Source organism: Hirundo rustica, chromosome 3 (assembly GCF_015227805.2).
Source record: "Hirundo rustica isolate bHirRus1 chromosome 3, bHirRus1.pri.v3, whole genome shotgun sequence".
NCBI lineage: Eukaryota > Metazoa > Chordata > Aves > Passeriformes > Hirundinidae > Hirundo > Hirundo rustica.
Genome location: NC_053452.1, coordinates 49,420,496 through 49,446,855, shown reverse-complemented (window position 1 = coordinate 49,446,855; position 26,360 = coordinate 49,420,496). Strand labels below are relative to the sequence as shown.

The 26,360-nt window shown below is 35.3% G+C and overlaps 1 protein-coding gene across 1 annotated transcript in view; it reads left to right on the top strand.

The window, feature by feature from the left end:
* The window catches only part of ADGB (androglobin), an 86,150-nt gene that overhangs the window by 1,810 nt on the left and 57,980 nt on the right, over positions 1-26,360 (top strand). Inside the window, exons 3-12 of the mRNA XM_040058131.1 lie at positions 1,076-1,168; positions 3,393-3,464; positions 4,744-4,932; positions 7,527-7,666; positions 8,894-8,980; positions 10,503-10,714; positions 13,943-14,065; positions 20,618-20,712; positions 23,177-23,351; positions 24,076-24,166. Coding sequence (XP_039914065.1) covers positions 1,076-1,168; positions 3,393-3,464; positions 4,744-4,932; positions 7,527-7,666; positions 8,894-8,980; positions 10,503-10,714; positions 13,943-14,065; positions 20,618-20,712; positions 23,177-23,351; positions 24,076-24,166 — 1,277 coding nt within the window. The remainder of the gene's footprint in view (positions 1-1,075; positions 1,169-3,392; positions 3,465-4,743; positions 4,933-7,526; positions 7,667-8,893; positions 8,981-10,502; positions 10,715-13,942; positions 14,066-20,617; positions 20,713-23,176; positions 23,352-24,075; positions 24,167-26,360) is intronic.

The following is a 26,360-nucleotide window of genomic DNA, read 5'->3' as shown; positions in this document are numbered from 1 at the left end:
TCCAAGCAGGTAGCCAGAATTCAACATTATATAGGTTATTTCAGTTGGAAACAAAATTATTAATGTCATCCAGGACTTTTGAGTATGCTTGGAATACGAATATAAACTGTCCTGTTTTCTTGTGTGGGTAAAGAAATCAACATGAAGTGATCTCTTTCTTTGTAACACTGAAGGTCTTCTACCAAGCACCCATACAGAATTTCCTCTTTTAGAGCAGTGCACTGTGTTGCTGAGATTGCGCATTTGACCTTGTCTTTGTCTCTGGTGCTCATTTCTTCCATGTCTTTCCTGTAAAACTTGTAGTTGAGATGCCTGTCCTTAGAGCATGAGCCCCTGAGACTTGGCACTTGTCTCTTATAGACACCTTAAATAAAAGATAAGTTAAAACTTAATTTTTTTCAGCCAAGTTTAGCTAAATCTACAATATCCTCCTTCAAAGCATTTTTCCTACTAGCAATCTAAAGGTGTGGTTTGTTTTTGTTTGTTTGTTTGTTTCTTTTGCTTAGTGTCATGTCATTCCCATCTGCCTCTGTTCTGTGATTTATCTAGTGTTTAAGAGCTAAACTTTCCTATTATGCCATGAAGTCAGGGGTGGATGTCTCTGAAACAGAATATGAACTCTGTTATTACAGTCTTGTATGGTCTAGGCTCCAAGACATTCTTTAAGCTTTCAGGAGGAAAAAAAAAAAAAAAAAGGTATTACTAAAACATTTCTTCTCTTCCCCCCTCCTCAGCTTATCTTTTTTCCTTCAGGTACAGAAATAGCTTGTTGCAGATTATTATGTTGAATGAACTACACAATGAAACAAACAAAAAATGTGTAGAAAAGATTATTTGGTAGTTTTTGGTTTGTATTTGGTTTTTATACTTTTGTGATGTACTTTGTTTTGCCTTCCTTTAATCATTGTGCTTTGGGCTCTTTTTATTCAGTTGTAGATAATATTAGTTCTTTTTAAAGCTACTTTACTCCTTAAGTGAATTATTCTCTGAACAATATATTACTTTAAATTGCATGGAAGATACAATACTGTAATTATTTAAAGTGGTCCATTTTTTTCATGCGTATTTTATGTAGCCTGGATTTGATGATCCTGAAGGGAAAATAAGGTTGCCAGCATCCTTAAAAGTGCATTCATGGAAACGTCCACAAGAGTTTTTAAAAAAAGAGGTAAGATTCTAAGAAGCAAGGTCATGATAAAAAAATGCTAATTGACTAACTTGTGAAAAGTAGAGTGAAATTAGCAGAGGACGTTAGTTCAACAGGTAAAGCCACTTGACCCCACAGTCAATTCTGTCTTGGAGACCAGTGTACCTGAGGGGTCAGTGGAGTGTGTGACAGCTCACCTGTGCTGCACACAGGGCTGGAAACCCTGAGCACAGGGTGAGCTCTCACAGCTGATGGTAATGGAGGAGCCTGCAGTCAGCTCCTGCTTCTTAGTCACAATTACATCACCTGCATCTCCTTGACTTGATGTAACCACAGCTGCAAGTTATTCAACATCCTTTTATTTTACAGCAGAAATTGTGGGCAGAGTTGTTTTCTTGTAAGAATATTCTTTTATAGCTCAAATGGTATCATAGGTCAGTAAAACCAAAATGGATGGGATCTGTACAGAATGCTGTGTAGATGAAACAGAGGCTTGCTTGATGCCACACAATCTGGGTTTCTCACTGTCTAAAAGAACATAAGATTACAGTTAACTGTAAAGAATGGGGTTCGTATGGGTAATTATAGCATTCTCAATGATACTGTACAGAATCTCAGGGCCTTTATTAATGGGATAAGACCACCATGGACCAGCACTTGCTAGTGTAAAATGTCATGGTAGTGTGTCCTCCCACATCTGTGTCACTTTTTGATTCCCGTGTTCATTTGGAAGACAGCTGGATAGAGAGATGCCTTTCTGGTTTTCTTTTTGTTCTTTCTTTTTTTTTTTTTTGCTAATTGAACAATTCCTGTCATGGCAGAAAAAATTCTGTACATTTCAACTGAGGCTTCTCTTGAGCCTTATCTGAAGTATTCATATTTGCCATGAAACCATGAACTAACTTTACCAGAACTACAGTACTTTTTTCACTTCAGCTATCATATATTTCTGGGCTACATAGAGTACATGTCCATGTCTTTGACAGTACTTGTCTACCAGTTAACCATAACATTTTAATGTTATGCATAGCTGTTATTTAGTTTAGGTTTAAAATTAATTGCAGAGAAAATAATCTGCCTCCCGTTTCAAAGGTTAGTGTTCTCCAATACTGTTACTAATCTAAGGGTTTACATGGTTTACTTCAGACGAAATATTGAAGTTTTAAAGCACTTGGACCATCCTTCCAACTTCTTCAGGCTTGTCACTTTTCCTTTTGTCAGCTTGTCAGTTCCATTTCGTATTAATTAGACACTAAACAGATCTAAGTTTAATTTTTAATGGAAGGTGAGGGGGAGGTCAGAAAAGTAATTGACAAGACCAAAAGATTGGATAGGAAATGCTGCCAAAATGCATAAACTGAGTGGAGGTATCTGAAAAATGAAGACAAGAGCGCTGGCAGCCCAGAAAGTCATAGAAACATGTATCTGTATTAAAAATAGCTTTTAAAATTTATCTCTAGAGTACTATGAAGAAAGAATTTGTTTTCTTTAGGACCTGATTAAAGCTTTGATGCTCCTTTTGGTCCAATATATTTTGAATCAACAAGCAATGGTTACCAGGGATTTTATTAAAAATTAATGTAAATGTCAAGCAATGAAAGGCTATTAAGAATTCTTTGTTACCACATATATTTTTTTCTATAAAAGAAAGTATATTTAGTGTGGCAAACAACGAACACCGACGTGCGATGAGATGTAGAGAAACATTCAGTTTAATAAACTGCAACCCCAGTCTGTTATTACTGAACTGCTTACAAAAAGGAAATGGGCTGAATGAGAAGGAAATTGTCATGAACACTTCATAATGCAGCCAAAGGTTTCATAAAGTCACTGTTCAGGCAATACCACGGTCTAACTGACCATGAGCAAATAAATCCCTGTGAACCCTGGTGGGTGGCTAAGGGAATCTCAAAGTATAAGACAGTGTTATGATCATGATTTAAATGCAGAACTGCAAATATCTTAAGAAATTGAGGGCATCTCAATTTACTTATGTGATTATTTAATTTGATACTCTGTAAATCTCCTGATAATAATAATAATTTCTTAAGAATTCTAAACCTACATTTTAAGGAAGTTTTGTGAAGAGGTACCAGACCATCTGCAAGACGATCTCTTCTAGTTTCAAATGTGTAATGGATGTTTGCCAGATGTCCAACATTTGCATGTTCACTGAAATTTTCATGTTAATTTAATTTTTTCCGGATAATTTAGCTATGGATCTAACTAATTTACTTTCTGCTAGGTTCCTGTGATAGTACAAAATGAAACCTCATTTGACCTCATTTCAGCAAATGAGCATATATTTTGTTGTGAGGTAGGTGGAAATGCATTATTGTCCCTTTAAAAAAAGTTACTTAGTTTTATCTTTCTTTAACTTTTTGAATTTCACTCCAAATTCCTACAAAGAAGAAATAATTTCTGAGAGATTTTTTAAGTGGAAAAAGAATAAAGGGGATAAAGTGGCAATAAATGATCTAGATTGTTATAATTAGTGTTTACCATTTTTAGAATTTGAAAAATCAGTGATGGTAAGAGGCTTTCCAAACGTTTTTTGAAAAAAAAAGTATTCAGTCTGTGAACTAAGGTAATTACTACTGGATAATATTGTCTAAAGAAAAGTGTAAAGAAAGGCTACATTAGGAGGGATTTATATTTTTTATTCAGACTTTCTGGAAGTCCTAGTGTGCCTGCATACGTGTGCAAATGTCTGTGACCCAGGCAATCTTTTCTGTCCCTCCAGAGAATGAAATGTTTACTGAATTTCTGCAGGTCATGGGAAAATATAAACCAGGTAGAACCAAGGCATCTGAGTGCCTGATTGAATGTAATATTACTTAATAATTTCTCTTTCATTCAATACATCAGTGCAAATTCAAAATTCAGCACCAGAGATCTAAGCAAGGAAACACCAGAAGACAGGTCATATAAATTTTGAAGTCTGCAAAACTACTAATTTGTATTAGGACATGTTTCTTGGAACATCTGTAGAACCAATAATTAATTTTAGGGCAGGTTTTTTGTTGTAAAAGCTTTTTTTCATTCTGGTTTATATAAATAATTGTAACAGTTTGGTAGTATTTGTGAAAGTACGGCATCCATCAGAAATCTGCATATTATAGAAACACGTGCATAAAATATGATCAGTTAAAATAAAGCTGTTATTTTAAGTCTTAAAAATTACTAAGTACATTTAATAATTTAGGGTTTCTTTTACTGAGTACAAATATGGGCTATTGAAGGTAATACTGATTTTTAGCAGCTTGCTTTTGATAAGCAATTAAACAAGTGACAGCTCACAGGTCTTGTAAGATAATTTAAGATTGTATTTCTTCATTTGTCATTATTAAATGATGAATACCTTTATTTACACTGTGCCTTTACTGAGCTTCATGAAGTCTTGTGTTATTGTAGATAGGTATTGTAATGATTTGAAGAGAATTTGTAACAGTGAAGTTAATTATTCCATTAAACCATAGCTATATTTTCATGTCACTTTTTCATAAGAGGATCTGTTTTACTCTTTGATCATTATAATATAACTTTTTTTTTTTAATATATGTTACTTGAAAAGAATTTTTTTTTTCTTGTTTTAGCTGATGAGATGGATTGTAAGTGAAATCTATGCTGTCTGGAGGATATATAATGAAAATTCCTTAAATAGTGAGACACCCACACTTGTTTGGAAACCTTGGGAACATATTTATGCCTTATGTAAAGCTACCAAGGAACACACACCACTGTACAATAAATTTGGAAAATATGTATTGAAACTTTATTGGATGGTGAGTTGTTTCCTCCAACAATATAAAAATATGATGCAGCTAGTATGGCAAATTTTAACGGTTAATGGATATATATTTCATTATTAAAAATACATAGATTTTTAGGAGTTAAAAAACGGAAAAATTGTTGATGCTTGTTAATTCAAATCCCTATTACAGTTCATGTGATTTTTGTACAACTTGTGGCTTGATAAATGTTATTACTTGCAAAGGCAATATTTTATTTTTGTAGGTTTGATGCAAACACTAGTCAGATGTGGCCCACACCTCTGGTATATTAGGCTAAAAGATTTTTTTTTGAGGTTTAAGTAATTTAGTTGTCTGACTTTACAGAGCTATTTGTGCCTAAGAGTATTTAAAGATATTTAGATACTTCCAGTGTGAGGATTTTCTGAAGATGTACTGAAAAATTAAAACATCCGAAGGATTTCTAAAGATAAGACAGTAACTTCTTAACTCATTTGGCAGTCAACAGGGAACAATTAATTGCATATTGAACCTTATTTTAACAAATAAATAATGACATATAAAAGAAGTGACATCTAAAAGTTACTTATGTTGTTGGAGTTATTTGTTACATTTGTGTTTTGGAAACAGAAAATGTCACAGCATGCTAAGACCTATAACTAACCCCATTAAACTTCCAGTTGCCCAAAGCTGAAAATATTTTTGCGACACTCAGCTAGAAACAAAAACTTGATGGTGACTTTTCCTGAAAGGGGAGCCCTGATCTGATTTACATGCCTGTGCTTTCCTCATCCCTTACTACTGCCTCCACATGTGGAATAACTTATGTTCATATACAAATGAGTTGCATGAGTTTGAGAAGGCATAAATTGTGTTGTCCAAGTTCCACAGAGGGCATTTTTATTTTTCTGTATGTGAATTTATTGCTGTAGATATTATGTAGTCGTGTGGTAAAATACTACATTTTAAAGCATATCTAAGAATTACCAGCATGCTTAATTTTCTTTGTCAGTATTTTCACTTTTTGTCACTTTTTTTTTTTTTTTTTTTGTTTTTTTGCTTGGGGCCTGTGCGTTTCTTTTTTTTTTCTTTTTTTTTTTTTTTTTCCCTCCCCTCTGGGTATACAGCTGTATTTTACAGAAAGAAAAATGGTGAAAAAGAGGGTCACTTTTTGGAAGATTAAAGAAAACGTACAAACAAGAAAAAACAAATATCAGAAGATAAAAGATTTCACAGGAGAAAGTAGAAAATTAAATGAAAAAGAGGGCAAAAGATGAAAGAATAATGAGTTGATTTCACTAATATTCTGCATTGAGTCCTGAAGATGTTGTGCATGACATCAAACCTGTGGATAATAATTTTTTTTCACATAATTGGCACAATATATAAATTCTACCCCACATTCTACTTTCACTTTGCATTCCTGAGGTTTACTGGATTTTTTCTGTAATTATTTTTTTGTCATCTTTTCATCTGTAGATCTGCCCCAAGTTTTTTTTGTTTGTTTTAATTTCTTTGGTTTCTATTCATTTACTTATCAACTTGTACTGTTCTCCCTAGTAGCCTTCAGCAATTATTGGAAGAGGAGATATGTGATCATATCACTGACTAGCTCCTTTTCCAACTAAGGAAGTTTAAATATTTTGTTTTGATTGTCACAAAATGGTTCTTATCATAAATTCTATTTGCTTTTTTAATGTGTTTTAAATATCTTTGCCCTCTGGCTTAAATTTGTTTTTTCTGTAGACCTATAGAAGTCATAGCATTAATCAGCTGCTATTTCAACTTGAATCCATAGTTTAGTTACAAGCAGAGAACAATAATTTTGCACTCTCTGATAACACATGGTGAACACTTTAGTGATTTGGTCGTTCTTCATAATTTTGTGTGTGAATTAACAGAAGTATTTGCTATTGGCCCACCTATTTTCCATTATATCTTCATCACTAGAACAGAGACTTTTATTTGGAGAATGGTCGACAAAATTATTTTGTGGAATGCTAGCTGAGTTTACTAATGAAGTATCTAGTATTGGAGACAACAGTACTTTGTCTTAGCTGTTTGTTTCTTAGCCTGGAAATACAGATTTTTTTTTTTTCTTTAACATTTGATCATTTTGTGTTGTTTAGTATATTGTTTGATCTATTACTATTGTAATACTTAACAGGACACTAACTGCTGTCAATGTACCTGGGTAGTTATTGGGAAGCGAGGGGGACTGCTTATATCACAAGTATTTTCCAGACTGAGACCTAAAGAGGCATTTAAGAAGCGGCTCTCGTAGTTAAGCCTTTTTTTAATCGTTAGTGTTTCTAAGGCATCTGTCATGGCAGCTGAAGAAACAGCAATGAACGCGTGCACATATGAGATGAAATATATTTGGAAATAGCGGCAATTAGATTAATCTCTGAAACAAATAAGTCAGAGCAGTAATAAAATGCTATGAATGCTGTTTCCATGTTTCTCATATATTATGTGAGAACTTCTTTTAAAGCCATCTGTGATGTAAATCAAGTTACAGTAGAATTAGGTTCTTGGGAAAGTAATAGAAGTTCTCTTACATATTCTTCACTCTCCACAAACTGTTTTGGGCTTTTTTCTGCTTTCCTCCCCTTTCCCTGTCACAGGGGTGTTGGAGAAAGATTATTGTGGATGACACTATGCCTTTCAGTGAAGAGGAGACTTTGTTATTACCAGCTACAACCTGCCAAAATGAACTTTGGCCAATGTTGCTGTCCAAAGCTATCATTAAGTTAGCAAGTTCTAGGTATGTTTTGTCATCTCACTTTTGCTTTGTTCTGTGAAGTCACATGGTAATAGAAAAAAGTTGACTTAGTATTCATTGGAAATATATTTTGCTAAATTTCTGTAATGAAAATTTTACATTTTCAAAAGCTGACACTGTTAATCAGTAGAACAAAATTCTCTATAGCTACAGAAAGTGCAGTGTTTCCTTTTTAGATGTGTTTGTAAATTTAGTCACAGAAAACTTACCAAGAAACTAGAGTACTCTTATAATTTGCTTCATTTGTTTTATATTATTCCTTGAAAACTTCACATATGGCTTTCTGCCAAACAGAAGTACCTGTGAACTCTTAATGAAATTGTTATTGTCAGCCTTGACCAGTATTGACTCAACCAATATTGAAAGTAGTTTTGTGAGCTGCTTTTGATACCTTTGCTTCAGTTGTGCCGTTGTGTACAGTAAACTACTTCCCTAGAAGTGACCAGAAAAGTAGAAGGTGGCCTATAATGCAGTGATTGACAATTTTGGCTACAGGTGAAATGAGTTATGAATGCCAAGAGTTTAAATGAATAATCTTGAGAAAATAATTGAAAACACTCATCTGGGTTGTGAGGCTTCCCTGTTCTCATCGTATCAAGTTATGTTTGTCCGAAGAGTCATCTAGAATATGTTTACACAGGCCTAGAGCTGCCTGTTAGGAAACTCTGTCTGTGGGAATGTGATTGACATACTGCATTTCTCCAGAGTACAAGGGTTAGCCATACAAGTGCTGGCATCTCTGGCCTTTGTCATCTCAGGAAACCTCTCTAGAGAGTAGCAGAGTGTCAGTTTGAAAGAGTGAACTTTGCTGGAGTGGAAGTAGAACCAGCTTGTTCAGAATAACCTGGGAGTTAGAGAAGCTGCTCAGGAAATGGAAGTTGGAGTATCACAACCCTCTTTTAATGCAAGAGATTGCAAACCCACATCTCCAACCCTGCATCTCTGAGCAAGTATACATAGTATGCTTGCTAACAAAGTTGAAAAAAAATACCAGAGGAACACTAAAATAATGAGCCTGATAAAAAGGCGTTGACTTTGTAGAGGAGTAGTCAGCAGTGGTTTGGAAAACTCCTAAGATTGCGAGTAATGACTTGTTTTTCATCAAGCTATTCCATGTATGGTCTTATTCCTACAGAAAGCAATGCAGACTACAGAGTTTACTGTGGTTGGTTACATTATAATTGTATAATATCTGCTTTTGTCTTATAGTATATATGAAACTGGAAAAAGAGAGATGGAGGAATTTACAGTTCTACAAACATTGACTGGATGGATACCAGAAGTTATTCCTCTCCAGTAAGTTCTTTTATTAAACCATTTATGTGTTAGTTCTTTAATTTTTAATTTTGTAAGGCATTATAAAAAATAAAGCTGAGCCCAGCCCTGAAAGTCCTTCACCATCAATTTTGGAAGGTGAATGGTTTATAATTCAGGCACTTGGGAAATGTACCTTTGAGAAATGCAATTTTATTGTGATTATCTTTGTAAGTTCATAACAGTTTGTTGTAAAGCTATTTATCATGCTGATGCCTATTCTTCATAAAATTAATTTAACTAATTTTAAATAGTGTGATGAAAACAAAGTTAGAGAAATCAGTTTCATTTAGTATGCAGTTACAAAATGTCTGCTGATAATAATAATTTTATATCTGAATACACTATAGAAAATATATGTAGTGAATTTGGAAGTAATCTATGTCATCTAGTATGAAGTTTACACCCTTTAAATTGCAACATTTGGTGGACTTTTAGTTTCAACTAGTGTTTCCTATCTGCAATAGCATTTGTCTTGTTTCCTGCGTGTTTTATGTTCCTATTTTTAAAGAAAGACATTCTGACTTTTCAGCTTGACATTCTTTTTATTAAATGAATTATCTGAATACCGATACTAAATGTTTAGACTTTTTCTTTTGAATTACATGTTTTTGCCTTTTGATGTATGCATTCAAATGAATATATAGATAACAAATAGTTGTTTTTTATATAACTGACTTAGATATAGTTTTTTATTTATAACCATATGTCACTATTAAATAATTTCAAAGAGTATTTAATTCCATTTTTCAGTAATTTTTATATCTCAAGCTATTCTTGCAATTTATGTTTTTGATATATTTTTGTTCTACAGTAGTGTTTAAGCAGTTCAAGGACTTAAAAATCTAAGAAGCCTAAATTTCATTTCTTTCTATACTTAGTTTTACAACTTGAACAACAAAAACAGTATTCACTTACTAAAACTGTTATATCCTGTAATATGAAAATAAGAATACTACGGAGTCTTTGGAATAGTATTATAAGATTACTTTAGCTCATTTTACAATAATTTATTTTATGTAAAAAAAAGTTGGATCCATGAAACTCAATTCATGTCCCTGTTTGAGATTATTTCTGGAATCACTGTATTTCTGTGGAAAACTAATATGACTGCAACTATTAATGTCATAATAAAACCTTTCTCGTTTGGAAGTACCTTTGAGAAGCTTTTTAATATATAGAGCTAGAAACACCGTATTATATTGTGTAGTTGTAAAATGGTTTGCAAGTTTCTCTGCCACAACTTCTATCTGCTAAAACTCTTGAGAAAGGACATTTTATTTGCATGCTCCTCTAACCACCATCTCTTTCTTTATTTTCTGTAAGCTGTCTCAACAAATATTTCTGATACAGATTGTGTGCTATCTACTAAAATAACCTAGTAGCATTTTTTAGAGTTGGACTGTCAGTTGCGATATAGTGATGTCTAAATGAAAATCACACTTTCTTCTCTTATTGGGAGTATCCCTACCATTGACATATACATTTGTGTTTTCTCCTAAAGGCCAGAATACTTGGACAAAGTTTGGGGCTTTTTAAAAGATGTTGTGCCAGAATTCAAATTACCAGAGAAGAAGGCTCCAGAGCTTGAGATTACTCAGGATGACACAAAAACTGAAGAGACCAAAGACTCAGAGTTAAAAAGTGAAGTTTCATCTATGAATAAGCTGACAGATATAACTGAGAAAGCAGAGTCAGCCAATAATGCTAGCAAAGGTCTGTAATTTTGCATAGTCTAATCTTTGTAGGCCAAGCATAAATAAGGTTAACATCATCTCCTTTTCACATTAGTATATTTTGCATATATTGCCAAATACAGCTCTGAGGGTTTGTTGTTTCACTAAACATGTTGCAATGACATAAACTCAAAATACTTTTGTTTTAGCTGTAGGTCTCATTAGAAGCAGTACTAGTCTTTTATTTTATAAAAATAGCTTTGCTTTCTGGCAGAGATATTTTTTTCAGATCTATGTCACAGCCATTTCTCTAAAGTCTGGTTCCTTGCTGAGAGAGACCAATCAGAGAGGTCTCCAAAGGCAACATTGCTCTGAACATAAATTAATTATACATTTCACAATGGGTGTTGTAAATTGTGATTACCTACAGAGTTGTCACAAATATGTTCTAATGTCTACCTCTATTTTTATTTCTGGCAACTTTTCTTTTATGCTACGAGATATAGGCAATAGTTTTCTTCGAGAGCTGCTAATCCTATTTACATTTAAATGAAAAAAAAATTACATTTAGAAACTTGTTTGTTTCAGTATATTATTCTTCATTGTTTTTATTTGAGACTGAGTTTTGTTAGTTGCTGTTCTTATCTTGAAGGTCTCGGTGCAGTTTCACAACACTTCTCATGCCTTTGGAGAGTATGAATCATATGTTAAAATTCCCATTTCTGCCTAGATTTTTGGGAAAATCTGACCTCCTCGCTTTGAATCCCAAAAGCTATGTTCCCTGTCAAAAGAGTTATAAAAGTCTTAGAAGATACCTGGCTGAGGCAGTATTCTCTCTTCTTAAGAAAGTCTGCTATCATTTTGACTCAGCCAATCAGTGTAGTAGATATTTCAGCGTTTGGAATGGGCATGCCACTGGGAACAGCACTGTTGTTCATCCAACAGGGTGCTGTAATTTTTTCCTCAGAAAACTAGGTAAATTTAATCCTGCCTAAGACTTAAAAATTCTATTAGTAACTGAAATTGCTGATAATCAGGGAACCATTCTGTCACAATACAGCTCTGTGATCTCCAACTCTGAGGCTGAAAGGTTTGTTCAGATGTTCTATTGATGTTTGGGATTAATGTTTGGATGACACAAAGCCATTTGTGTCACCATAAGAGTTAAGGACCTGGGAGTCCTGATGGATGACCAGCTATCCCTGGGTCAGCAGTGTGCCCTGGTGGTCAAGGACAACAGTGTCCTGGGATACATTAGGAAAAGCATTGCCATCAGGTGGAGGGAGCTCATCCTGTTCTCCCTTTACTCAGTCTATGTCTGGAATGCTGTGTCCAGTCCTGGACTCTTCAGCACATTAGAGACATGGAGCTCCTGAGTGAGTCCAACAGTGAGGGAAATGAAGATGGTTTGGAGCATCTCTTACAAGACGCTGAGGAAGCTGGGCCTGTTCAGCTTTGAGAAGAGACAACTTAGAGGGGACCTCATCAGTGTGTATAAGTATCTAAAAGGTGGGTTCCAAGAAGATGAAACCAGGCTCTGCTCTGTAGTGCTGAGCAATAGGAAAAGAGGCAATGGGCAGAAACTAGTGCACAGGAAGCTCCACCGGAACATGAGGAAGAACTTTACCGTGTGAGTGACCAAGCAATGGGACACATTGCCCAGAGAGGCTGTGGATTCTCCTTCACTGGGAATGGCTTTGATATATTCAAGAACTGTCTGGATGCAATCCTGTGTCATGTGCTCTAGTATGATGCTGGTGGAGCAGGGAAGTTGGACCAGATGGCCTGCTGGGATCGCTTTCAACCTGAACCATTCTGTGAAGCTGTGTTGTGCAGTTGACACAAAAGAAGGAAGGAATGCCATCCAAGAGGACTTGAACAAACTTTAGAATTGGACCCACTGGAATTTAATGAGGTTCAGAAAGTCCAGGTGCTAGGTGCTGCACCTAGATTGGGATGGTCTTAGGCAGAGTACAGACTGGAAGAACTGAGACCCAGCCCTGTGGAGAAGGACATGGGGGATCTGGTGGATGCAATGCAGTACATGGGTCAACAGTGTGTGCTCACAGCCCAGAAAGGCAATTGTATCCAAGGCTGCGCCCGAAGCAGTGTGGCCAGCAGGATGAGGAAGGTGAGTCTCCCCTTCTACTCTGCTCCTGTGAGAACCCAGCCTGGAATGCAGCATCCAGTTCTGGGGTCCCAGCACAAGAAAGACCTGGACCTGTTGGAACGAGTCCTGAGGAGGGCCACTAAGATGATCAGAGTTCTGTAGAATCTTTCCTACAAAGGCAGTCAGAGCTGGGATTGTTCAGCCTAGAGAAGAGAAGGCTTCAGGGAGACCTTAGGGCACTTTCCAGTACTTAAAGGGGGCCTACCAGAGAGCTGGAGAGGGACTTTTTACAAGGGCATGTAGTGATTAGAACAAGAGTGAATGGCTATAAACTCAGAGGGCAGGTTTAGATTGAATATTAGAAGGAAATTCTTTCAGGGGATAGTGAGCTCCTGACACAGGTTCCCCAAAGAAGTTCTGGCTACCCAATCCCTGGAAGTAGTCGAGGCCAGGACGGGACTTTGAGCAACCTGCTCTAAAGGAAGGTGTCCTTCCACAGCAGGGGGGTTGGAAGCAGGTGGTATTTAAGGACTTTTCCAACCCAAGCCATTCCATGACTCTATGGGTTTTGGTTTGGTTGTTTTTTGGGTTGGGTTTTTTTGTTGTTTGTTTGTTTGTTTTTGTTTTGTTTTTGTGGGGTTTTTTTTGTTTTGTTTTTTGTTTTTCCATTTAAGAGGTCTTTTTCTGTAGTCTAAGTTCTAAGGTTTCAAAGAATGTTTGGACTGTGGGAGACATTTTATTTTCATGTCCATTGGGAATCTGTGCATTGTCTATCTGAAATTTTTTGTGATTACTGATGCATGAGAACAAGGACATGAAGAAAATATTTAGCACAGTGCCAGAAATACAATGATTTCTCACATTGCAGTAAGAACATAAAAGTTCTGCAGTAACTAAAAGGTGGGACCAAAGCCTTCCTGAGTCCTTCTCAGTAAATCTTCATTTACATCTTAAGGACTATTTTTTATTTTTATTTATTTTAATTAAATTACATTTGTTTATTATGGTATCTCCACTTGTGACTTCAACAAGTTTGTGGTTGATTGTTTTTAAAATTTATCTAAAATCTTATTAAAGCATTTGCACTGGAGGATATTTGATGACTGAAATTTTTTTATCTGAGAAAGAAAAATATTTCATCTTTATTTTGCTTAATAGAAAAAGCAGAGCAGAAAAAAGTAGGAAAGAAAAGAAAAGGAGGAGAGAAAGAAAAGAACAAGGTAGTGCTTCAGTCTCCAGAAAAGTTGGCAAAAGCCCAAGGCCTTCAGGACTTAACTGAAAGTAAGTCCTATTGTTTTCAAGCTAAAAATACAGCCAGGAGTTATATGTAAAGCAAAAGGCTTTACTTTAATTTGGTTTTTAACTTAATGGGTTTACTCATTTAGTTTAGTTTAAATTGTAGTTATTTATAGCTCATGTTACACACTGAAGTAATTCTAACCTAATCTATAACATAGATTAAGAATAGTATATTGCAGTACTTCATTTTAGTGGCAAGCTGTCTCACGGTTGTTTTGTGTTTAAAAAACCACCTTTCCTCTTTCATAATTTATTTGTTCAATATCTATTTTATACACAAAATTGTGATTGGAAAAAGCAGAAGGCTTCTTTGTCAAAGGGCAGGGCAGAAATATTCGTTAGAATTCACTCCAGGGTGTAAATCTTATTTTTTTTTTTTTTAATCTTTGTCCAGGAAATACATAGTGATGAATTTAATTTTTGTATTGATATATTTATAAGAGAATAAAAATTAAGTAAATTCTTGTTTTGTGCATTTATATTTAATATTAAAAAAACCCAAAATCTCAAGAAAATACTTTTTAAACAAACCACAAGTAAATACTAATCAGACAACTAAACAATCAACTAAGATATTTCAAGTTTCCTAACATAAACTATAGTAAGATCTTCAGAAGTGTACAATAAGCTCACATGCTCTTGGCTTTGCTTATTTTTGAATACATGTGGCATTTCCGTGTGACTAGCAGCAAAAACCAGTTATTAACTGGAATAATTTGCAGTTGCAAATCAGTAGGTGAGAACAGGTAGAACATCTTATTAAGAAAAATAACTGCAAAGTAAAAATGAAATTTACTACATAAATGGTATTCCTGCTTCATGATTTGTATCCTGGTTAAAGTTGTTTATTTAAATAATTCTAAAATACAACAAACCAAGATTGTGGTTTGTCATCAGCAAATATATTTATTTAAATTCCTACCTTACATACTACTAAATGAGTTAAACAGCAGTGAATTTTAAAATATATTACAGGATTGTACTTTGCTTTATGTAGCTGGTGTGGAATAGGAACTAAGTTGTTTAATGTGAATAGAAGTAACGTAACCAGCTAGTACTCAAGCATGTCATGGAGAAGAGGAAGAAAAAGGATCCAAGTTATATATTCCATACATTGTGCAAAATGTGTGAAAGAGCATTGAAAAAAAAAAAAAAAGGCAGTACTTCCACGTGAAAAATAACATGATATTTAGATCTTTTTTTCTGCCACTTAAAGCACAGTTTATGCTCTTTTCTGAAAGACAACTAGTGTCCTGTGAAGAGGTTATTTAGAAAGATTATGAATTCAGGGCTCAAGTACATTGATCAGAGAAATCTTTTATCCTAAATTTGAACCAGAAGAAACTTTTGGAGAAGAGTAAGAGGTAAGTATAGTATAAGGTATTTGATCTATAGTAACAGAGCAAATTTAAGATTATGGTGTAGTGCAAGGAAAAAGAAAAGGAGCTGCTGTTTGAAATAATACTGAATTACGATGCATTTTTCTTGTGAGGGTGTAGCCTAAAAAGGGGAATCTTGAAGGCTTTATGAGACACATGGTCTGCAGAGTGGTCCAGGACAGTAGAACCATTGTTGTGCATAAAATAACATCTGAAACTAGGTCTTGATTCAAAGTCAGACTCCAGAGGCAGTTGCTGTAAAAAGTTCCTGAATTGTTCTGGTGGAATTTTGTAACAGTGACTTTAACTAATGCAGCAACTTTTTTTTCTTTTTCATTTTAAGTGATTTGAAAATTTTTTCATGTCCAGCATGATACAACTTCTTATTTCCCTGCTGCAAGCCTTCACTCTACCTGTTGGCTTCAAGGAAATATTTCTTCTTTGTGATAAACATGGACCATTTCTAAAGTGATATTTAATTACTCCAGATATTATTTATATTTGACTTTTGAAATGGCAAAACCTTCTGTATTCATTGCATTGTATATTCATGACCTTGTTATTCATGACACATTGGAGTAGCAATTACTTCTAAATACTTGGAGACTTGTCTTACAGGCTTTTGATTTTTGTGTGGACTATAATGGTTGTGGTGAGCTGATGCTGTCTGGCAGCTAAGCTGCCAACCATCCAGCAAAGCTGCTCACTCCCCACACTGGGATGGGGCAGAGAGTGAAGACTGAACCCTTTGCCTGCCCCCAGTGTTCTTGCTGGAGTAGTGGAGTGAGAAACAGTTTTATTGGTGTGTGAGCTTGGCTCAGCAGTGACTGACACTGGTATGTCACCTCCAGTGTTTTGGTCTCATATCTAAAACAGCACCACACGGGCTGCTCTGATGAAAGCTTAGTCCCAGCCAGATCCAATACAAACATAGGCAGTTCTGAACCACTTGCAGTCAGACCAATACCTGCTGCACCCCACAAATTGAGTTTGAGTTGCGGGGTCACTGAAGCATTGAGCTTGTTTCTGTCTTCATTCAGTTGTGTGGATGCAGCTGAACAAAAAGCCTTTGACATGGTCAGTCTGAACTCTTCCAGAAAGCAACCAACTCTTTGGTCCTTTGGCTTATCGGTCAACCAGTCTTCAGAAAGTTTTGGCAGACAACTCATATGTTCCTACTGACCCATTTTAGCATACAAATCTGTGCTTTTCTATTCAGCAGCTGTTTCTTCTGGTAGCAAACCTTTCATACTTAGGATATCTCCTTTTTTATGAGCAGTTTTTAACAATGAGATGAGGTGAGGGTCCAAAGTGATGCAGGGTCCCCAGACAGGTGCAAAGGAGAGCAGCTTTATTGTAAAAACCAAGCCTTTTAAAGCAGTTAGACAATTATCAGTTATATACTTTTAAATCATAGTAAGCCTAATTCAACCAACCACCACACACAACGATGTGAACATGCAATGGTTACATAACTTGTTTTTCTACCTCTAATTCAGCCGAGTCATTTTCCCATAGTCTGTTCCTGCTTAGCCAAAGTAGCAGACCTGAGCCATGATTTTAAAGGCTGTCCCTTTGTAAGGTTTTGCTTCTATGCAACAAAGTACTCAGTCACCTTGTTCCTATAAAGAATCATTGCTTTGCTTTTATTTAGGTTTCCAAACTACTGAGTTTCTTAATAATTTCTGAGCTGCTGGAAAGGGAACACTGAAAGGGCATTAGCTAGGAACTTGGGAGTTTGTTCTACAAATCAACCATTTGCTAATCTCATTGTGCCTTGGTACAAATTCTGTAATTAAAGATAATATTTTCTATGTCACAGAAGTGTTGAGATTAATTATTATACTTAAAAGTTTTTGAAATCAAATAAATAGATCTGTAATAATCAGAGACAATGAGCTAAAGGTCATATAACTGTAACATTTTTATAATTTTTCTTTTACCTAGCTAAGAATTTTCATTTACAAGATGGATTAAAGCCTGATGTTTTGGTTTTTCGAGTGCATATCCTCATTCTGCAATGTTTATGTCAATTCTGAAGAGCACGCAGGTTCTTTTTCTGAAAACTAAAACATACTTTCCAACAGGCAAAGCTAATCCTATCACAACAGCAGCAGTAGCATCTGAGCTGCACACCTGTTGATCAGGATATTGAAAGCCAACTGATGTGTTTTCATAGAATGGTTTGGGTTGGATGGTCCTTAAAGATCATCTAGTTCCAACCCTCTGCCATGGGCAGGGACATTTTCCACTAGGCCATATTTTTTCACAGCCACCCCTGTGCAACTTGGCCAGGAACACATCCAGGGATGGGGCATCCACAGCTTCTCTGAGCAACCGATTCTGGTGCTTCACCATCCTCATGGTAAAGAATTTTCTTTTTACATCAAAACCGTCCCTCTTTCAGAGAGGTCACTTAAAACAATTGTCCCTTGTTCTATCACTCCAATGACCTGAAGAATCTCTCTTCAACTTTCTTGTAAGCTCCTCTTTAGAAACTGGCAGGCTGCTCTAAGGTCTCCCTGGAGCCTTCTCCAATCCAGGCTGAATAACACAATCTTTTTCAGCCCTTCTTCACAGATGAGGTTCTCCAGCCCTCAGATCACCTTTATGATCCTCATCTGGCATCATTAGACCTTAGAAGGTTAAACTTACAGCATCAGCTCTTGTTTGATAGATAAATATTTAAAAGAAATATTAAGGGTGAGAAAATTCTTTGCAAATCATATGCAAAACATACTGTAAACAGATAAAAATGGTTAAGATCTATTAAAACCAACAATTTTAATTCCTTGCCTTTTTTTTTTTTTTTTTTTTTTTTTTTAAGTGGTTGGATATGTATTTCAAGTCTTATTTTCCCTTCTCAAAGGGCCTGAAGCATTTGTTCAGGTTGCTTAGTATTCATTCTCTGCAAGTGAATTCACAAAGCTGGAACTGTGAAACATAAGTAGCTACATAGACTCAGATTTTTTTAATAAGGCACTGCAGAATTCTTATATCCAAACTGTTGGATAGAAATAATAGGCTTTGCTGAATCTGTTTTGTTGTACTGTATAACATTTTTCATCTAGCAATGCAATTTTATCGAGGCTATTAGTTTTAACTGGTTTCCCCAAATGCTGAATCAACACTAATCATCATTACACTTGGTGCCAAATAATTTGCATACACCATCCTCAGTTTTTATACAGTGAAAAAAGATCAAATAATATGTTGTTAAAGCTACTGGCATATTGTACTGGTATTGTAGTAGTATTATTAAAGTGGATATGATGTATGATGTGCCTGGTTAATCACTTGCATGCTCTAATAATTTGTTCATTGCTGTTTATTGTCTGCCCTGGAGACATTTTATTTCACAACCCATCTGGACTGAGTATCACAGCCTTGCATTGCACCTGGTAATATTTTATTTGAGAAATACTTGTCACATACAATGAGATTGGTATGCCTTGTGATACATACTGTTCTGTAATGTGCAGGACATCGTAGCTAATGGTGCTGTGTTTGTAATAGATTAGATATTCATATATCAGGTAAGGGCTGAGATTAAAGTTAACAATAACCTTGCTTTTGAATAAGTTGAAACACTCAACTAATCCAAGAGCTGTGGTTAACATGGAAATAGCAAGCATGCAGTAAGAAAAATTAAGAATCCATTGGAAAGTAACTCTTACTTGCCTTTAGCTTATATTTAATTGGATAATTGTATTCCTGGAAGAACATTTAAGATGCGAAGATATTGTAGTTCAAGAATAAAATGCTGCATACCCACTAAATAGCTTTTAGGTCTGATATATTATATTTTCCAGGCACTTGGCTGTTTATATGCATATAGCTTTGTTTTATTTCACAGAAAATACCTACTCTTAGTGCAATTTCCGGCTGAATATTTACTAAACATAAGAAGCAATTTTCCCATACTTGAGGTGAAGCTGAAGGGAACAATGACAGATGCAGATAATTTTACTGGAGTGTTAAATGGGGATAGCCCTCTAAGTTCATTGAATCCAGCTGTTAACCTGTACTGCCAAGCCCACCACTAAACTGTGTTCCTAAGTGCCACATCTACACATCTTTTAAATACCTCCTGGAATGATGGCTCAACCACTTCCTTGGGCAGCCTGTTCCCATGGTTAACAACTCTTTCTGTGATGAAGTTTTTCCTAAAAAAACATTCTGAAGAAAAACAGGTTTTGCAACCTGTGTACTGATATCTTGTCTCAAAGCTTTCTGTGATGACTATGGAAAAGTAGAGACAAATAGATACCTTTCTTTTTGAGTAGTCTTTTAGGTGAAACCAGAGACATATATTTCAAGTATTATGTTTAGACTTTTAATTTCCCTTCAGAGTGAATGAATTGACTGTCAGACATCCTTGGCTTCTTTTCATCATTCAGGAATTAGCAATGGCTTCTTTCACATATAAGGGCAGGAGACGACTGTGTGGTTTCCTAGTGCAACAGATTTCTGGGGTTAGCAAAGTGAATATGCCCCTGTTTGTATTCCTTGCCTATAGCAGAATAACAGGTAAACAATCTTCTATAAGGTATGTGAGATAAGAGCTTCTTACTTTCTGAGGCAGCCATCGTTACCTCCAGTTTTTCATCTGCTTGACAGAAGTGAGAGCAGTAACCCTGCTCAAATTACTTATCTCAATCGCCATACCCCTTGGTGGCAGTGGCCAGATCTCTGACTTTGAATCCTTTTGTTGGCAAGATCAAATTGTGCCTTCACTGGTGAAAAGCATTTAATTAGCACTGACCAATCTGGATGTTTTTACTTTATCTGCACAGATTGTTTTCTTAATGCTAGTATCTACTGCTTTTAAAATTTGAGTAAAACAACAACAACAACAATGTTGAAAGCTACCTTTGACCTGTCACATTTTTAAATTGTATTTTCCATTACTCATTTATGTAAAATAAGTTAAATATGTGAATGATGTTGATGATTTAAATGAGGTGGGTTTTTTCCATCCATGGCTTCTTTTCAAAGTACATTACAGTGAGCTCTTCTTTTGAATAAAATAGCAGTCAGACAAACAAAATAGTAATAAAAATAAGGCAGAGAAAGCGCAATAATTTAGTGTGAGGCACAACTACATTTTTTAATGTGTACCTTGTTCTAAAGCATTTTGATGTTTGCTGTGTAGATTCGCCTGTACCAACCCAGCCAGAAATGGTCGTGTACGCTGGTTGTGTACCGCTGCATTTGTTTGAAGAGGATATTTTTTTGTTGACACGGATGGTAAGATTCTGTGCTCTCAGGACAGGAAAGCATGACTTATTTTGTTATCAGAGTGTTTCATTTTGTTGCAACAAGGTTGTAACAAAAAGAATACAATTAGCATAGTGGAGCAGTCACTAGATGATTACTATCAGTTAAATTTGTATTTTGGTTCTTCTGTATTTTGAACATGAATTTTCCTGCCAAAGCCTGCTGATTTTACTGAGTTTTCCTCCATTTTCCTCAGGATCACAGAATCTGAAGTCTCCTGGGAGAGACTAGGTGTGGACTAGAAAATGTATCATGATGAGATACTTCTGAACAGGAAGTTAATTATTTTTAGGGCTACTTGAAAAACATGAATTTTAATTTTTGAAGACTACACTTAAGACTCCCTGATATTTTCCAGTTTCCAAATATTTTCCAGTTTGTTGTTTTAAAAGAAAGAGCATGTTTATATCAATTTCTATCACTAGCATTGTAACTGGTAAAAGCACCTGGAAAAAGTGTAGCACTTAATGCAGCTGGGATAAGAACAACCCTTAAATTTCCACTTACTCACTCACGCTCCTCAGAAAGCTTTTTATAGTGCCAGAGCAGGCTTTCTTGAGTTAATTATTACTTGTGTTTGTTTTTTTGGGTTTTTTTGTGGGTCTTTTTTGTGGGTTTTTTTTTGTTTGTTTGGGTTTGTTTGTTTGTTTTTGGGGTTTTTTTTTTTTTGGTACATCTAAATCATATATATCATAATAAGACCATTACATTTTAAGCTGCCTTCTTAGGAAGGTGGTAAGCTTCATAGAGTAAAGAAATTTCCAGAAATGGTTTGCAGGTGTCATGCTTTAGTGCACTTAATTCTTCCACTATTTTCTTTTTAAAGTTTTTGCTGTGCATTTTATGCAATTTTGAAGGTTAACTTGTTATCTGTGGTGGTGTTTTAACTTATTTTAATTTAAGGTCTCCGTCAATATTGTCTCTTTGCTAATAATAAGTAATGCTTCCATCAAAAATCAAAGTGGAAGGGGGTATACGGGCTTAAGCCTTTCCTGCTTACCTAACACCCTGAGTCTCGAACTTCACTACAGTCTGTTGGGATATAGAGATTACTGAAAAAGAGGCATGGCAGACCCAATAAGATGAGGTAGATTCATCTATATGTCTAAACTAGTATTTTAGCAAAGACTTGATAGAAAAATGGAAGTTGACGGAAGTTAAATATAGAAGTGTAGAGGATTTCTTATGGATAAAAACCCCACCATTTTCAAGCTGTATTCAAGGGCTGAGACAAACTACACTGATTGAAATAAAGTTTAGAAAACTGATTCACTGGAATATGAGTTGCTCCCTAAACTTGGAGAAAATTTTGTCATTGACTGCATTTGTGCCAGAATTTCCCTCCTGAATTTGGCAGTATTCCTTTTAGCTTTCCTTTCTAGTATGGATTTCCTTGGATTGTCATGGCTTGAATTTGTCTTTAGTTGGCTCAAATAAGATTTAAACAAACAAACAAAAAAACCCCAATAATTAAGTCATACAAGTGTGCAGTGTGCTCAATAGCTAAACTATCCTTTATGACACCTAACTGGTTATCTTCAAAATCCTTTCTAATCTTGGATGTTTTAACTAGCATTTTTAATTCATTCCCCACTCTTCAAAAAACTGACAACCACAACAGTATTCTTCTCCACAGAGTTTGTGAATACAGAACCTAAGGAACATTTTAAAATTAGTAGAAGCAATCAAAGACTTGCTGATGAGTATGTTAAAGAAATAAATTATTGGTGATTTATTTAGCATGTAATGGAAAGTGTGCTTTATATAATTAAAAGGATATACAAATCTTGTAATAGAATTTTCAGTTGTGATGTTAAATACTGGACCATTATTATTTTAGTGAGAAGAGCACCACTCAATGTCCACATCTAAAATTGCTCTTAAGTCTGTTCCTAAGAGCATTGGAATACAGGTCAACTGAAGTGTCTTTGTGTTTCATAAATGAGCCACCAAAAAAAAAGCTTAGCTTTAATGATGTGTTGGTTCAAAGCAATACATTATGGTTTTTTTACAAGTTATCTAAAAGGCCAATTGATTTTAGAATTCTGCCACTTTATCAATTCAGAATGAAGTAAGAACTTTTCCCCTCAGAAAATATTTTAAGTATGATTATTTTAAAGAAAATGTTGTGCCTACTGCTTTCTTACATATTCATTCTCTTCACTTGTATGTTATAGTTATTTAAATAAGTTAAAAGAAGTGATGAATCTACTATGAAAAGTAAAATACATGTAAACACTTCTAAGTATACTTTTTGCGCTGAATATCAAATGCTAATCAGCATGTTTTTGGATAGTCTTGTCAGGTGGACTATATTAATTGCATTTGTTATACAAGCTATTAGACTCTTGTGTGCAAACTGTTCTTGTTTGTTAGACAGCTATAAGGAGAAAGAAGATCTGATCCAGTCAGATTATCCTTCCATGTTCCATAGGCTGATTCTTCGGAGAAGATGAGGCAATATGGGCTTTCCCATACACACAGCCATCCTGTCCTGATCACTAGAACTAGGTCCTGTCCTCTGGTAGCACCACCAGAACCACCACCACTTCCTTCTTGGAAGCTTTTCCGTCAGAAAAAGCAAGTCGTTGTGACATCTGAGCCCCAAGGTTTGTCTACTAAGAAGTGCAAAATAAATTTGTAATTACATTTTAATTATTTCAGGACCATACTTATCATCTGTTTGCTTAATTTCAATTGAACTCAATTTTATATTACTTCCTCTTAGTCATATTTTCTACATGCTTTGAGAAGCTTCTTAATTTATGTTTAAAAAAGCACTCCAGTGGAGCAAATGAAGAGGGGGTGTTATCAAAGTAACACAGAGGCTCTCTGATGCAGAGCCATGAAAGCTTCTGAACATCTTTTAAAAGTTTAAAATATGTGACTAGTCCTGCTGCATCAACTCATGGTTTTAGAGTAATCTTTCTTCTAGGGTTTGTCTGTACTGCATAATGGAGTTAGATCATGATATGAGATAGCTTGACCATGAAAGTGTTACAGGCAGACTAGCAAAGTATAATGGGATAAGAAATAGAGGAAGTTGGCAAAGGTAAAAGGTGCTGCTGTAGATGTTTTGAGCTACCCATGACAATACATATAAGTCAGGCACAATTTTATACTTTTCAGGCTGAGGATCAGAGTGTAAAACATTAACTTTTTCATATGTCACCTAGAACAACCCCTGGTTTTTCTGTTCCATTCAAGTGCATGAGATGATACTTGGAAAATTGTTTAAGGGTGATGAGTTCCCACTGGGAATTATTTCTCAACATTAATAGTATTGAATACTTTTATGAATGTATGTATTTAACAAGTTTTTTTTTTTCCCAGAGTCTATGATGGAGACACCTGAAAAACATGTTGAGATCGCTAGCCTATTTTTTAAATACAAATTGAATATTATCACAATACCAACGGACATGTAAGTATACAATGTAGTTTCAGCATTAGCAGTGTGAAAGTACAATGGCGTAGCTTTACTTGTGTCACAGGGAGAAACTGCTCAGATCATGTCTGAAGAACACCAGGACAAAGCAGTCTGTTGATGTATTGGTGTCACGTAATTAATCAGCTATCAGTGAACTGTACGTTTAGGATCTGTATCAGCAATACAACAACTAAATTTGTATACTAGATGCTTACAAAATGTTAATACACACCTAAAAACTTCTGAACACCTGCCTGTAGCTAATCCCAGGAAGTTCTAATCAGGCACACAGACTCATACATATGCAATTACTCTCATCCTCCTGTCTTTGAGGCTTATAAACACCTGCTGTTTTTCAGAGTGCAGCACACACTTCCTGTTGGAGATGTGAGTCTCTGGGCTTAACTGCTTCTCCCTACAATCTGCTCATGTTCGCACTGCTGAGAAAGCTTCCCAGGGGGTGGACATGCTCATAGGGGTCCCCACTTTTCACATTCAATACAGACAACCTCCTAGGCAGGTGCATGCTTCTCAGGACTTCTGACCTGGGAAGACAGGGAGTGCTGTCTGGCAAAGACACATTGCCACATTCTCTACCCAGTGGGCCCAAAAGTATAGAATTTTTGATAGATTACTTCTGCCAGAAATACGAATATTCTTTGACGTTTTTCAAATATCTCCTCAAATTACTTGTCTTTTTCAATTCTAACATGTAACAATTGACTGGGTCAATTGATGGGCATCACAAATTTGATATGGAATGCTTAATGTTTATGAATAAAAGAGGCTGTTCTCCATTTGTGATAGTTGTTACAAGCCCGAGAGTGCAGGTGGAGAAGCTCATGGTCAAAACACAGCTTTATGTAAATGCCTTGTGTTAAAGACTGTTTGGAAATCCTACAAACCCTTGAAAACCGAACTCTTTATATAAGGTGTCTTGGAGACGTTTCAAAAATTGTTGTATATATGACTTCTAGTCAATATTCCATGCTCAGCATAATACTTGTTCCCTGACAAGAGAAGAAAGGTTACCATAAAGTGTATCAGAGCCGTGGGGTTTTTTTCCCCAGGACACACTGCGTAATGCACTTCTGTCAGGCTTCAGCTTATGATGTGAACATTCAAACAAGTTCTAGGATTATTAATCCTGTCTCTTTTATTCTGACTGAGCTTCTGTCATGAAGCATTGAATGTATCTTATGTCCAGTGTACACCAAAATGTTTATGTCATTTTGGAGGATATGTCTTTTCTTGAGACTGAATCCAACAACGGGTTGTAAATTGTTGGCGATTTGTGTATTTTCTTAGGGTGTGTACACCTTATGCTGCATACATCTATAAATAAAATTACTAAATTACATGCATGGCAGGTTCTACATTTTGATCATCGTTATTGGATGGACTGATAATAAACCAGTTAGATATTTTTAATTTTTTTAAGCAGCAGCATTTGTTCATGGAAGTTGTGACCTTGGAATATTCTGATAATGTAATTGTTTTGCTGATACAATTGCATTTTGTTAGTTAACAGTACTTAAATTACTGCTTGTTTTCAAACAGTAGGAGTAGAAATATGTTATAATACTCTAAGCGTTTAATAGGCTATCAAAGTAATGAGAGATTGATAATGAAGATGTTGAAGTATTTGCATTTTAACAGATTTTATATTGTTTTTTCATATTTGATAGATTGCTTCATGGTCAACTTGCCCCATTTGGGGAAGGATAGTTTATTTAATGTGATAAGTTTCCATGACAATTAGCTAATTTAATCTTTGTGATTTAATTAACAGGTAGGTAATAGCCAAAATATATATAGCAGGTATTAACATTTCATTAAAGTAATATAGTTGTGTAAATAAGATAAGGGACTTAGATACACAGTTGGGACTGAAAGTTTTTAATCTTTTCCTTTTCTTCTAATAAATTATTTTGAAACACTAAAAGGCAAGATAATTGGGTCTTTTACTGCAAAAGATCTTGATCATTCATTATCTCAGTCCTTAAAAAGAGGGCCAGATAACACATGCTTGGAATTTAATTTGTTCTTTATTGCTGTAATAGCACAATTACATGCTTAAGTCTAATTAGGGTGTATGTGAAATTGTTTTGGTCTTGTTCTTCTAGTTCTTCACTAACAATCAAATATTTCTTTCATTTTTTACTCCTACCTCCAGTGAAATCAGCAA